This window comes from Scyliorhinus torazame, chromosome 16 (genome assembly GCF_047496885.1).
Source record: "Scyliorhinus torazame isolate Kashiwa2021f chromosome 16, sScyTor2.1, whole genome shotgun sequence".
In the NCBI taxonomy this organism is placed as follows: Eukaryota; Metazoa; Chordata; class Chondrichthyes; order Carcharhiniformes; family Scyliorhinidae; genus Scyliorhinus; species Scyliorhinus torazame.
In genome coordinates this window covers 15,879,250-15,893,433 of record NC_092722.1, presented here as the reverse complement: position 1 = coordinate 15,893,433, position 14,184 = coordinate 15,879,250, and the positions used below count along the sequence as shown (strand labels likewise).

At 45.8% G+C, this 14,184-nt stretch overlaps 2 protein-coding genes across 6 annotated transcripts in view; one reads left to right on the top strand and one right to left on the bottom strand.

The window, feature by feature from the left end:
- The window catches only part of gpr153 (G protein-coupled receptor 153), a 103,437-nt gene that overhangs the window by 4,857 nt on the left and 84,396 nt on the right, over window positions 1-14,184 (bottom strand). For 4 of the 5 annotated variants that reach the window (XM_072478007.1, XM_072478008.1, XM_072478009.1 and 1 more), the window contains exons 5-6: window positions 13,417-13,606; window positions 10,358-10,542 (exon numbers count right to left, since the gene is read on the bottom strand). In XM_072478007.1, coding sequence (XP_072334108.1) covers window positions 10,358-10,542; window positions 13,417-13,606 — 375 coding nt within the window. Of the gene's footprint in view, window positions 1-6,008; window positions 7,388-10,357; window positions 10,543-13,416; window positions 13,607-14,184 lie in introns of those variants that run through there. The other variant, XM_072478011.1, reaches the window with a different exon arrangement.
- The window catches only part of mmel1 (membrane metallo-endopeptidase-like 1), a 243,318-nt gene that overhangs the window by 213,001 nt on the left and 16,133 nt on the right, over window positions 1-14,184 (top strand). The gene's annotated exons all lie outside the window — the stretch shown is intronic.

The following is a 14,184-nucleotide window of genomic DNA, read 5'->3' as shown; positions in this document are numbered from 1 at the left end:
ATGTTGCCTGGTATGGAGGGCATAAGCTATGAGGAGCGATTGAATAAACTCGGTTTGTTTTCACTGGAACGAAGGAGGTTGAGGGGCGACCTGATAGAGGTATACAAAATTATGAGGGGCATAGACAGAGTGGATAGTCAGAGGCTTTTCCCCAGGGTAGAGGGGTCAATTACTAGGGGGCATAGGTTTAAGGTGAGAGGGGCAAGGTTTAGAGTAGATGTACGAGGCAAGTTTTTTACGCAGAGGGTAGTGGGTACCTGGAACTCGCTACCGGAGGAGGTAGTGGAAGCAGGGACGAGAGGGACATTTAAGGAGCATCTTGACAAATATATGAATAGGATGGGAATAGAAGGATACGGACCCAGGAAGTGTAGAAGATTGTAGTTTAGTCGGGCAGTATGGTCGGCACGGGCTTGGAGGGCCGAAGGGCCTGTTCCTGTGCTGTACATTTCTTTGTTCTTTGTTTGTTCTATGAATTCCCTCCCTAAATTTCTCCACCACTTTCTTACAATACTCCTTAAAACCTACCTCTTTGACCAAGCTATTGATTGCCTGTCCTAATGTCTGCTCTTGTGGAGCAGTGTCAAATTTTCTTTGCTACCGTCCTGTTAAGTGTCTCATGATGTTTTACTGTGCAAAAGGAACTATATAAGTGCAAGGTGCTGTTGTTGAGCTGATACGCTTTCAGAGGACTCACTGTTGAACTGAGCTATGCAGACCAGAAAGGTTCTGGTTTTGAACCCTGATCTGTACTAAGTTTGCTGATCTTAGCCGGAGCAATACTGTTGGCCAAAACACCCTCAAGGAAGGGAACATTTGTCAGGATTCTTATTCCTCGTCACTCACCAATCACCTCCATTCATTGGTGTCTCCACAATAATAACCTCAATGTAATGCCCACCCCTTGCTTAAATAGTCAATACCCACTGTCAAGGCTAAGATGTGAAGAATGGACATTTGGGCACAGACTGCAGGTACAAGTAATTAGAAAGGTTAAGCTTTATTGCAAGGAGGTTGGGGTGTTAGTGTAAGGACACGTTGCAGCAATTATATAAGGCTCCCGTGAGAGCACACATGGAGGAAAGTATACAGTTTTGATCGCCATTCCTAAGGAAGGACAGAAGTGGGATTTTTTCAATTTATTCATTCACAGGATGTCGGTATTGATTGCAAATCCAATGTTATTGTCCTTGAGAAGGTGGTATAGGTGGTGAGCTGTCTTATTGAACTGCTCCAATCCTCATGGTCTAGCTACAGTCGGCACAGTCAGGATGGGGGTTCCAGGATTATTACCCAGCAATGGTTAAGCTCCCAAATCAGGATGCTGTGTGGCTTGGAGAGGAACTTTCAGATGGTGATGTTTCCTTGTACCTCCTTCTGTGTGGTATATGTTGTGAGTTTGGAAGGTGCTAGTTAAGGAGCCTTGTTGAGTTACTGCGTCTTGTAGATGGTACACACTCCTGTCACTGTGGAGGGAGTGAATGTTTAAGGTATTGGATGGTGTGGTGGTCAAGCTTCTTGTGTGTTGTTGGAGTTATTAACGTCCTGGGGTTACCACTGACCAGGAACTGAATTGTGGCTGTAAGAGCAGGTCAGAGGCAAGGAATCCTGCAGTGAGTAACTCACCTGCTGACTCCCCTAATCCTGCCCACCTTCCAGAAGGCACAAGTCAGGAGTGTGATGGAATACTCTCCATTTGCCTGGATGAGCACAGCTCTAACAACACTAAAGGTCGACACCATCCAGGACAAAGCAGTATGCTTGATATCCCTTCCACAAACATTCATTACCTCCACCACCGAAGGACAGTAGCAGCCGTCTGTACCATCTACAAGATGCAGTGCAGCAATTCAGCAAAGCTCCTTAGACAGCACCTTCTAATCCCACCATCTCTACCACCTAGAAGGAGAAGAGCTGCAGATACATGGGAACTCCATCACCTGTAAGTCCCCCTTCAAGTCACTCACCACCCTGACTTGGAAATATATCACCGTTCCTTCACTGTCACTGGGTCAAAGTTCTAGAACTCCCTCCCTAACAGCATTGTGGGTATACTATGCCATATGGACTGCAACAGTTCAAGGAGGCAGCTCACCACCTTCTCAAGGGTAATTAGGGATGGGAAATAAATGCTGGCCGAACCAACAATGCTCGCATCCCCTGAATTTAAAGAAAGCTGCGCTCTTCTGGACAAGTGGTGAGCATTCCATCATACTCCTGACTAGTGCCTTGTAGATGGTGGGCAGGCTTATGGAAGTCAGGTGTGTTATTTGCCACAAAATAGCCAGCTTCTGACCTACTATTGTAGCTACAGTATTTATGCAGCTGGTCCAGTTCATGGTGACTCCCAGCTTGTTAATAGTGAAGAATTCAATGCTGGTAATGCCATTGAATGTCTACTGGAGGTGGTTGGAAAAGTTTTTGTTGGAATAGTTCCTTGTCTGGCATTTGTGGCACAAATGTTACTTTCCAAGCTTGAATGCTTTCCAAATCTTGCTGCAAGTGGGCATAGATTGCTTCACTATCTAAGGAGTCTCAATAGAGTGCTGAACACTGGCCAAAATCCAGGGGCTTTTCACAGTAACTTCATCGAAGCCTACTTGTGACAATAAGCGATTATTATTATCATCAGCAAACATCCCCACTTCTAAATTTATAATGGAGACAAGGTCATTGATGAAGCAACTGAAGATGATTGAGCCAAGAACATTGACCTGAGGAACTCTTGCAATGATGTTCCGGGCGGAGATGGTTGCCATCCAATCACCACTACAATCTTCCTTTGTGCTGGTATGACTGCAACCAGTGGAGAGTTTCCCCGATTTCCATTGACTTTAATTTTACGAGGTCACCTTGGCATCACACTTGGCCAAATGCAGCCTTGATGTCCAAGGGCAGTCAGTCGCATCTCACTCTGGAGGTCAGCTCTTTTGTCCATGTTTGGACCAAAGCTGTAATGAGGTCAGGAGGTGAGTGATCCTGGTGGAAGCCAAACTGAGCGTCCCTGAGCAGGTGAGTAAGTGTTGCTTCGTAACACGGTCGACAACAGCTATCATTACTTTCCTGAGGATGAGAATAGACTGATGGGGTAGAAATTGGCTAGACTGCATTTATCCTGATTTTGTGGCTGGGATAACCCTGTGCAATTTTCCACATTGTCTGATAGATGCCAGTGTTGTAGCTATACTGGAACCGCAAAGGCATGGTTAATTCTAAAACACAAGCCTTCAGCTGGGGTGTTACCAGGGCCCGCAGCCTTTGCTGTGTCCAATGTACTCAGGCATTCCATGATATCATGTAGTGTGAACTAAATAGACTAAAACCTGTCATCTGTGAAGGTTGGTCCTCAGATTGAGGCTGAGGTGGATCATTTACTCAGCACCTCTGTCTGAAATGGATGGCAAATGAGTCAGCCTTTTCTTTTGCACTGACGTGCTGGGCTCTACCATCATTGAGGATGGAGATATTTAGGGAGCTCTCTCCTCTCGCTGATGGTTTAATTTTTCAACACCATTCACAGCTGGACGTTGCAGGACTGCATGGCTTTGACCCGAGGTGCTGGCTGCAGAATCACTTCCCTGTAATTTGCCTTTTCCACTACTTCTCATGCACTGCATTGTGGCTTCATTCGGTGATAGTAATGGCAGAGTGAGGCACATGCAGGCCCACAAGGTTACAGTTTGTGGCGATGACAGTGATATATGGCAAAGGGGATAGTGATTGAGGTGCACTCGATGATTCCTGGGATCAGAAGGTTATCCTAAGAGGTGAGATTGAGTAGAATGAGCTGCTGTACTCTGGAGTTCAGAACAATGAAGGCTAAATCTATTTGGAAATGTACAAAATACTTGGTGCTCTTAAAAGATGGCAAGCGGATGATCCCCTTGGGCTGGACAGTCTTGAGCCAGGGGGCTAGTTTCAGGCTAAGTGATCAGCAACTTTAGGGCTGAGATGAATAGAGATTTCTTTAGTCAGAAGATTAGAATTCGCTGTATAAGAAAACAGTGGATATTCGGGGCTGGATTTTCGCAGAGTAGACTTGTACAAAATGGTCTGCAGGATCCAGCCCTGCCCCCACTTACGACATTCAATTTTTGCAGGTAGGGGAAAGGGTGCCGGGCTCAAACAGACTCCATTTTGTTTATTGCAAGGGCCTGAACCTAAAGTGGGGAGTGGGGGGGTCAGGAATTGATGGGGTAAGATATAAACCCTCTTAAACGATGGATAAGATCTGTGTAACTATCATGATCTAAAGTTTTTTTTTAATGTCCTGCTCCTTAAACTTCAAAAACAAATACAAATAAGCCGGAGCTGTCAGTGACTTAAAAATACCTCTGCTGGACTACTTTGGTTGCCAGGCCATTTGGTGGAAGTTAGGAAAACAATGTGGCACCTGGTCATCCAGTTTCAGTCGAGCTCTTTTCTGACATTTCCCAAAGGGCTATCAGTATGCTATAACGGCGGAGTTTCAGAAGCTACAATTATCTCAAAAGGGTGTTTAGAGTCCAAAGTTCGATTGACAGTCCATTAAAGGATTAGTTGCCTTTAATGTGAGGTATGGATAGAAGTTAGTTGTTTTTTTATAACAAATTCACCACAAGTTTGTTTTCACTATAAAATATGTAGGAGTGAGTGATGTATTTGTTAAAATTCCCATAAGGCTCATGAACTCTATCCATGATGGAGATTGGGTCAGTTGCTATGGAGCTAGCAGGGAACATATGAGAGGTGTAAGGGATGAGTGGGGACATGATTTGGCATGGAGGGCATTTCCCATAAGAAAGTTACATTTTAAAATAGTTTTTGACTGCAAAAAACCCAAATATGTTCCACGGGCTACAGCCTAAATAGTCTTGTGGTATCTTATTGATAGCGAGCAAAATATTCACAGGGCGTATTTTTTCAACTAATTCCAGAGCAGTTTTTGGATTGTTTATGCTGTTTTTTCAATTCTTGTTATATCTGGAGTTCAGCAGCAATTACTTTGTAAACCATAGATTTTCAAATTTTCAGCGGGAGGAGGAAGTTGCTTTGATTGGGCAGTGCGGGATAGGGTACAGACAGCAGAGGTTTAGATAAGTTAAGATTTTTTGGAGTATGGAAGTTCGAGATCGGCCAGAGGAATATTGGAATAGTCAGGTCTGGCAGTGATAAATGCTTGAACGCGAGGGTAGGATTTTTCCAAAGGCGAGGTTCCTTACCCTGCCACTCGGGAGTTGGGAGGGAAAACATCAGCATGGCTCACGGCCACCCCGCAGCCATTTATAGAATATTATTTGGCTGAAGACCAGACTTCTGCCCTCACTTGGATGTCTCTTCACAGAGAGCTGCCGGCCTATCAGGTGTAGTCCCAGCAGCGGCAGCAGCGGCTAGGATTGGAACTACGAGTAGTCCCCAGATTGGAACTAGAAACAGTCCCAGAGTCCTGGGACTCTGTCTAGTCTAGACACTAGTCACCTAAGTGCTGGGGGTGGGTGAGGGTCTTACTGCAGGGAGGGGAGGAGAGGTGAGGCCTGGTAGTTGAGGACAGAGGGGTCTTGGAGAGGCCAGGTGGGAGGGAGCATCCCTGAGTGAAAGACATGAGAGGGGTTGGCCGATCTGGAAAGGGCCCCCCCTCCCCCTCAAGGGAGGCAACCCCACCTGCCTACATGAGGTACAAGAAGGGAGACCCACCAGTCTTGCCACCCCCGCCCTGCACTCCTCACACCAGTCTCATGGAGGCCAGACTCAAGCAGTCCCTAAATTGGCCAGTTAAGGGCTTCACTGGGTAGAAGGCAGGTGGGTTGCTCCCAGCCCAATCCCCATAAAGTTGTGAACGGGTCAGAGGCAGTTGGAAGGGGGCAGGAAGGCCACCTGGGAAATTTACGGGCACACTTTCCTGTAACCAGTCAACAGATGCAAAGTTGGAGATGGCTGATGTTAGCGCAGCGGGGGCAGTCTGTCTTTGTGATGGAGAAAATGTGTGATCGGAAGTTCAGATCAGGTTCAAAGTAGTGGCAAATCAGCACTTTCCCTGTGAAACATGCCTGTTTATTGCAGTGGCTGCAAGAACAATGTGATCGAGTACTCAAAACAAAATCAGCACAACAGAATCACAGGGCATAATGCTTTGACATGAAAGAGATATGCAAACAATAATTATAACATACAGCAGGGTAAAGTTGAAGTAAACCAGCCGAGAGAGTGCTGTCAGAATCAACACAGCTTCCTTTCCTGCAGAGTGTTCATTTTCATAGAGGATATATAATAACTGTGCATAACAAATGATATGACATAGAAGCTAGTGATTCTTGTAAATAATCTTTGTATGTGTGCTGGCCACTTGTGATAAAATACTTGACTTTAAAGCACAGATTATCTTTTGAACAAAACCACTCGAGAGAAATCAAGAAGAAATACTGTAATATATTCCATTTCTTCATTAACACACAAGTTGAGGAATTAGAGGCTCAGAAAAGCAAATTAGTCTAATTTTCCAGATCTTCTTGATTCAACCAAGTGCACGCGGCTTATTTGTTGACTGATGTAGTGAGAGCTGCTTTGGAAGTGGTCCTCCTTTTGTCAGTCCATGTGAATCGATGGGCGGTTATTTCAAGTCGGAGATGGGGGCTAGCTTTTTGCGGGGAAAGAGGGGTCAAAGGCGGTTGGGGGGGGGGGAGGGGTGGATGGTGGGGGAGGTGGTGGGGGGTTGAGGAATGGGGTGCTGATGACGGATCTGAAAGGGGAGGAGGCTAGTACCCGAGGAAACGGGAACCATTTACAATACGGGGGGCCAGATGGGAAGCTAGATGCTCAGCAGGTTAAAGCTGTGGAGCTCCTTACCTCTTTCAGTCTTCCCTTCCTGATAATCTTCAGGCCTTTAAAACCCAACCTTAGCATCACCTAATCACTACTTCCCAATTTATCTCGACTTCTTTCCTCTTCTTTTCAATCTTGATGGAATCCTACCCTACGGGTCTTAGCTTTTCAATAGCAAAGGAGGAAAGCAAATGCATTTATAGCACCACTCCTGGGTATGAAAGAACCTACAACAAAGTCAGCTGCCTGGAATTGTACCCAAGCAGCCCTCCTGGGCATGCGACAGTCCATTACATGGTACGGGGCTGCTTTCATCACATGGCAATCCATTAATGACATAAGGCAGCTAAGGACATTTAAAGGAGAAAAAATGAGGTCAATCTTGTCCAAAGCTTTTGCCGCAATTCCAATTTTCCATAAAAACAGACAATCCTAGGTGGCAACTGAGTCAGGGAGCACCCAACGGATTTAGCATAGCTCCGTGATAATGTGCCAAACGACAAGTCCAGGAACAAGTGGGAGTATTTCATTTGGCCCACAGGGGAATTCATTTTGCTGGCAGTTTTGAAATTCCTGTTTGTCTTAACATCTGTAAAAACAGTATAAAAGCATATTTTTAATCTTTTCTGCATCTAAATACAATTGGAGAAGCCAGCTCAACTAAAAAACAATCCCAAAATATTATAGCCAATATCCCCATTGTTTTAGGGTGACGTTGACCCTGCAGACTTGGGCTGTGCCGTGGGCAAAGAAAAAATGATGAGTGAACCGATAATTTTGCTTGAAATAATCGCCCTGAGGAGTCAGGCCCATCACGTTTCATGGATTTAGGATTAAATCTCAGACGATTGCATCCTAATGGTGTTCTATTTCTGCACTGTTTATTTTGATATTTATGAATGAAACTTTTTTTTAATGCTGAGAAGGCCCTGCGAATGGTCAACTACAGGTCCGCAGATAAAGGCTGAAAGACTGGAAAGCAAGACAAGATAAATTATGAAATAGTTGCGATCAAAGTTGGATTTGAAAAGTCTATAGATTGTGGGGAAAGGGGAAATACAGATCCACAGTTTTGAGTTTGAGGAAAAATTGGTTACAAAAATGGACTGTACAACAAATCGCGATTTCAACAGAATGAAGATGTAGACATGAGGCAGAACACGCAAGAGTGTTTGTGGAGCTGATGAAGGAGGGTTAAAGGAGCAATTATCGTGGGGGGGGGTGGGGAAAGGTTATGAGGGAGAAAAGGTTGATGGGTAGAGGGCAGTGTTCAGAGATCTCTGTGGGAATTGGATTTGATTGGGAAGTAAGGGGGGGGGGGGAAGGAATGTTTGGGGTGAAGGAGGGAAGTGTTGGAGGAGATGGGGATGTTCCATTAAACGTGAGAGGAGATGGGAGGCTGTGTCTGCCAATAACTTATGATGAAGGGTGTCAGCAAGTAAAGCAGCAACATAACAGGCAGCTGAGGTTGCATGTGAAGGAAGTTGAATAGCGAAGCTGCAGGTGGAGGCCCGGATTGATTTAACTTTTCAGCCATCAGAGAAGAAGCTTGCATCTTCAGTTTGCTTTGCATTTGATTAAAGATTGAAGAGGTGAAAGTTGTTTATTCTTATCGAAGAACTTAACTTCAAAGGCTACGTGCGTACACATTTAAATGTTAAAGTATAAGTAAAACCTATTCGAGGAGGTTGAATTCACAGCCAGCATTTTGAAAGTTTTCAAAATGATGGGTGTGAATACGGCCTTACGAAATTTAATTAATTTAGTAGGATAGGCATTCGAAAATGTCAAGAATGGAAGCTCTGTATAACAACAGTAATTTTCATTTGAATTCTCACTGCGAGCATCAATAATTACTAGAACTGACATTTTGTTTATGCACCTCAATGCTCAAATCCCACTTCTGGAAAACTGCATTACCTCAACATCGCCAGAAGTGGAGATCAACATCTCCTCCCTCTGGTCTAGAATCTTAGTCATGGAAATGAACTCTTGCTCAGGCTGCAAACTGTTAATTCCCAACACTTTTAGTGGAATTGCTCAAAGACAGATTACTCACCTCCAACAGTGACGGTCTTTGTTCTTCAATTCAAAATTAAACTTCAAAATTACAACAAAGAGGTGCAAGTGGGAAAAAGCAATGCCTATCCCTTTAAGACTGTCTGAGACAGGAACCCGTGAGCCTTTCTTTAATGTCTCTCTACAGTGGCCCCTTTGCTAATCCCAATTAGATCAGATATCTTTGCCTGAAAATCTGTGAAAACAAATCAATATATCCTTCTCCCGCATGCCTTCAACTTCCAAGTTGCAGGACTGTGAAGATTGTCCCACTTAAGTAATTTTATTATATTTGTCAGCAGGATTCTATATTTAAGCATAATTATATCATTGTAAAATAGTTTAAATAGATCCTGAAGAACGAAGTAAATCTTTGACCAACATATAATTAATTTACAATGCTGCAGTTTGTTGTTAGGGTAGAACAGGCGTCAGAGTGTGGCGACTAGGGGATTTTCACAGTAACTTCATTGCAGTGTTAATGCAAGCCTACTTGTGACACTAATAAAGATCATCATTTCAGTGACACAGAGGCAGATTTAAAGGCTGTAAAGGAAATTGATCCCCCGATGAGATATTAATACTTCTGCTGCTGCCCAGTGTGGAAGTGGGCTATGCAGGGCCATTAACATCATAGCTTCACTCTCTGATCTGTGCTAATTGAGTCCAGAACTGGGATGGCAAATTGATATTTGATGGAGAGAACAATAAACCAAGATTCCGACACCAGCTCATCGTCCAGTGACATCTACTGGAGGGTGGGTGTGGGTGGACAGTGTCAGACTTGACCATCCCTTTGAGCTTCTCTGAATGTCACAAACATGAACCTGCTGAGGCCGAACGTCTACGCTCGCATGTGAGGAATGGAGGATGGCACGCTAGCACAGTGGTTAGCACTGTTGCTTCAGAGAGCCAGGGTCCCAGATTTGATTCCCAGCTTGGGTCACAGTCTGTGCGGAGTCTGCACGTTCTCCCCGTGTCTGTGTGGGTTTCCTCCGGGTGCTCCGGTTTCCTCCCACAAGTCCCGAAAGGCGTGCTTGTTAGGTGAATTGGACATTGTGAGTTCTCCCTCAGTGTACCCGAACGGGTGCCGGAATGTGGTGACTAGGGGATTTTCACAGTCATTTCATTGCAGTGTTAATGTAAGCCTACTTGTGACAATAATCATGATTATTATAATTGGTCATTGAACTACTTTCAACATATGTCAGCATCTCCAGGAAAGGAGGAGGAAAACTTTGGGGCTGATGGGCTGGGGGGGTGGGGGGGGGGGGGCGCAGTTTGGAGGTGGTGGTGAATGCTGTTGGGGTAATAAAAGGAACTTACAGGACAACTGGGATCAAAATGCTAATTTCTATAATCTTGGAGAGGTGCATGTAGCCAGCAAGCAGAATGAGGAGAGCTGAAGGCAAACGGTTTACTTTGATTATTGGCTTGTAGTGAATGTTCAAAGCCTGAATAATATAAACAGGAGGTCTGGAATCCTTGTTTAGACAGATACCTGCAAATACTGCATCTTATCCTCTTGTAGCTCCCTCATTGGGTACACCTGTGGTACTCCCCTTTCCAATGCTGAAAAGTCATACTTGGCAATGCGATCCACTGTTAGGATTTCAGTGGTGCAGTTATAATCATAGGGCCTCTCGTAGAATGATTCAGGGTGAATCGCTCCATCCTGGCTGTTTTCTGCAACAAAAAAATTCATTTGACAAGTTACTTCTGATTCAAATGTGTGTAAAGCTCAATGTTCAACATGTCTTCTTCTGGAACGCAACTTTAATGAAGCTTGAAATTAAATTTAAAAACAATTGCAAAATAAATGTTGCGCTTTTCACTACAAGGAAAAGTAATATGCATTGCACATGGTGGAAAATCGGCTGCAGTAGCAATTAAATTCACAAAGAGATCTTTAAACACTAACACACTCTGGACTAGATTGTGCAATTCATAGAGGTGCTGCACAAGTGGGGTAATGTTGAGCAAGGAAGTCATGTATTATTTTAAGGATTTTGTGCACCCTGAACTATACACAAAGTAGGGCCATTCTATAGATTGGGTCATGTGCACAGGAGCACTGCCCAGAGTGCATCATCCACTTAAGATTGTGGTTCAGGACCCACTCCAAAGATGTGAGCCCAAATATCAAAGTTGACAAACACTCCAGTGCAGTCCTGAGCAGGTGCTGCGCTGTCAGAGGTGCAGTTTTTCAGGCGAGATGTTAAATCAGGGTCCATCAGCTATCTTGGACAAGATCACATGACACTCTTTGGGCAGGCAGATAGTGGAAGTTGTATCCAGTGTCCTGGACAATATTTATCCCTCAATCAACATCACAAAAATATATTGGGCTGGATTCTCCGGTCGCCGACACCCAAATTGCATTCGGCGACGGGTCGGAGAATCCAAATTCCCAAAAGAATTGGGAGCGGTGCCGCTTCCGTGATGCTCCGCCCCCTCCAAAGTGGCGTATCCATGACCTCAGGCCATTGTCCGAGTCCCGCTCTCCAATGCTCCGCCTGCGACCGGCCGAGTTCCCGACGGCGTAGGTGGCGTGTGGTCTCACCCATTGCGAACTCAGCGTGGCGCTGCAGACTCAGTCCAGCGCCACCACTGTCAGGGAAAGGCCGATCCGCGGGTAGGGGGGGGACATTATTCGGGGCTGGGGGCACTGTGGTGGGGCAGTTTGGGGCGCAGAGCCAGCCGAAGCAGGGGACTGTTTCGCGGGCAGGGTCCACCAGCGGCATCTGTCATGAAGCACAGCACTACAGGCCACCGCTGTGTCCACGCGCACGCCACGGACCCGGAATTTCTCCGGGGCTTATTGGCAGCTAGAGCCGACTGCTCTACGCTGCTTTCCTGCTAGCCCCCAGCAAAACGGGGAATCAGCCCCCAGCAAAACGGGGAATCGGTGGCCATTTTGCGCCAGTTTTCCTACCGTTCCCACGCCGGCGTAGGGACATGCGCCGGGATTCTCCACCGAGGTGATACTCCGTTTTGCTGGTGCCCGGGGGTTTCCCGACGGCGTGGGACTGCCCCACAATGGGAAACCCCATTGACCGGCCAGCGTAACGGAGAATCCCGCCGGCCGGTCGGGGTAGCAATGTGGCGCGGCGGGGCGGAGAATCCCGCCCATCGTCTCCAAATCGGAGAATCCAGCCCATTATCTGTGGTCATTGCCACATTAATGTTGTGGGACCTTGTTGTAGGACAATTGATCGTCATAGAATCATAGAATTCACAGTGCAGAAGGAGGCCATTCAGCCCATCGAGTCTGCACCGGCTCTTGGAAAGAGCACCCTACCCAAGCCCACACCACCCTATCCCCATAACCCAGTAACCCCACCCAACAAACACTAAGGGCAATTTTTGGACACTAAGGGCAATTTAGCATGGCCAATCCACCTAACCTGCACATCTTTGGACTGTGGGAGGAAACCGGAGCACCCGGAGGAAACCCACACACACACACGGGGAAAACGTGCAGACTCCGCACAGACAGTGACCCAAGCCGGGAATCGAACCTGGGACCCTGGAGCTGTGAAGCAATTGCGCTAACCACTATGCTACCATGCGGTCATGGTTTCTACATTAAAGAGTTACATTTCAAAAGTATTTAATTGGTTCAAAGGCACTTATGGGGCATCAGGTGGTCATGAAAGGTGCCATAAAAATGCAAGATTTTTGTTGTGTGTTGCATGGAGTAGGACTAACACATACTTAGCTGCTGGCAGCTGTTCTTTAACTAGCTTTACTTACTCCTCCCCAACAGAGATGGCAGCAGAGAGGGCAATATAACAAAATGCTGAGACCTTGCAAATATACTTCATCATTTCCCCCCCCCCCCACTTTTTTTGCAGTCTTGTAGGAAGCTGTCCTTTGTGCAGAAACACCAGAGTTAGGACCATGTGCCACCACTTGGAGGTACTGCATTGCACACGAGACGGAGATGTACACAGGGCCACGCACTAAACAATAGCACCGCACAGGTTGCGTGTAGACAATGGTACCATGCAAATTGGGTGCACACAGTGGTGTTGCATGGGTCACATGTACATCGCACCAGCTCCTCAGATGAACCTGGGACAAAGACTTTAAATGGACAAAATCTACAATAAATGGCTGAACATGATACTACAGGGGTGGCACGGTGGCACAGTGGTTAGCATTGCTGCCTCACAGTGCCAGGGATCTGAGTTCAATTCTGACTTTGGGTGACTGTGTGGAGTTTGTATGTTCTCCCCGTGTCTGCATGGGTTTCTTCCAGATGCTCCGGTTTCCTCCCATAGTACAAAGATGTGCAGGTTAGGTGGATTGGCCATAATCAATTGCCCCTTAGTGTCCAAAAAGGCTAGGTGGGGTTGTGGGGATAGGGCGGGGGCATGGGCCTGGATAAGGTGCTCCTTCGGTGGGTCAGTGCAAACTCAATGGGCTGAATGGCCTCCTTCTGCACTATAGGGATTCTATGATATGGTATGGCATTTTAAAACTCAACACCAAGATACATTCAAGACATTAATTGATGCTAACCAGGAACATAATTCAATAAATAAGGAAGATTACCTTCATCTAGTTCATCGTTGGACATGATAGCTACACATTTCTCCCAGACACTTTTTACATCAGCCCTGTAGCGATCGCAAGCCCAAAGGAACAATGGCAGGAGAATGGACTGCACTATGGAGCACCATAGGAAACACAACACCATCCAAGTATAAGAGGTGTCATACTTGAGGCTTGCAAAACTCACCACCTGGAAAACAGAAAGGAGAAGTTTACTTGAAATCTGAAGAGCTGAGGAACAATCTAAAATACAGAATCCATCTCAAACAGTGCCATCTTCACTCATACATCATTTGTTCTTTCCTTCCCTCTAATTTTTTCCCCATCCCCATTGTCACTCCTCCTTTACTGAAGGCATTGTTGGGGTGCACGTGCACAGATGCTGACCACACACTCTGCTACTTCACGCAAAATGGCCAATCATGAGCAAGGATGAATCTACCCTGTGGGCGTCAGCAGGAGGCGAGTCCTCACTCTAACATCCACATCCAGTAAGAACTGGAAACAATGGAGATCCTGGCTGAATTCTTCTCTCTCGGCGATTGCAGCCAATTGTCGCTAACTGAGTACTGACTGGGGATTCCGATCTATACGACTCAATTTCATAATTAACCCACTGGGGGTACAGCACAAACCTCAAACTTTATATTTAATATAAAGATGATTTGGTAGAGACAGGTGTGATTTGCAGTTCTGATGACACCGAGCTTCCTAACCAGATTCCCTTTAAACTAAATCACATTTATTCATACACATCTCGGAGTTTAT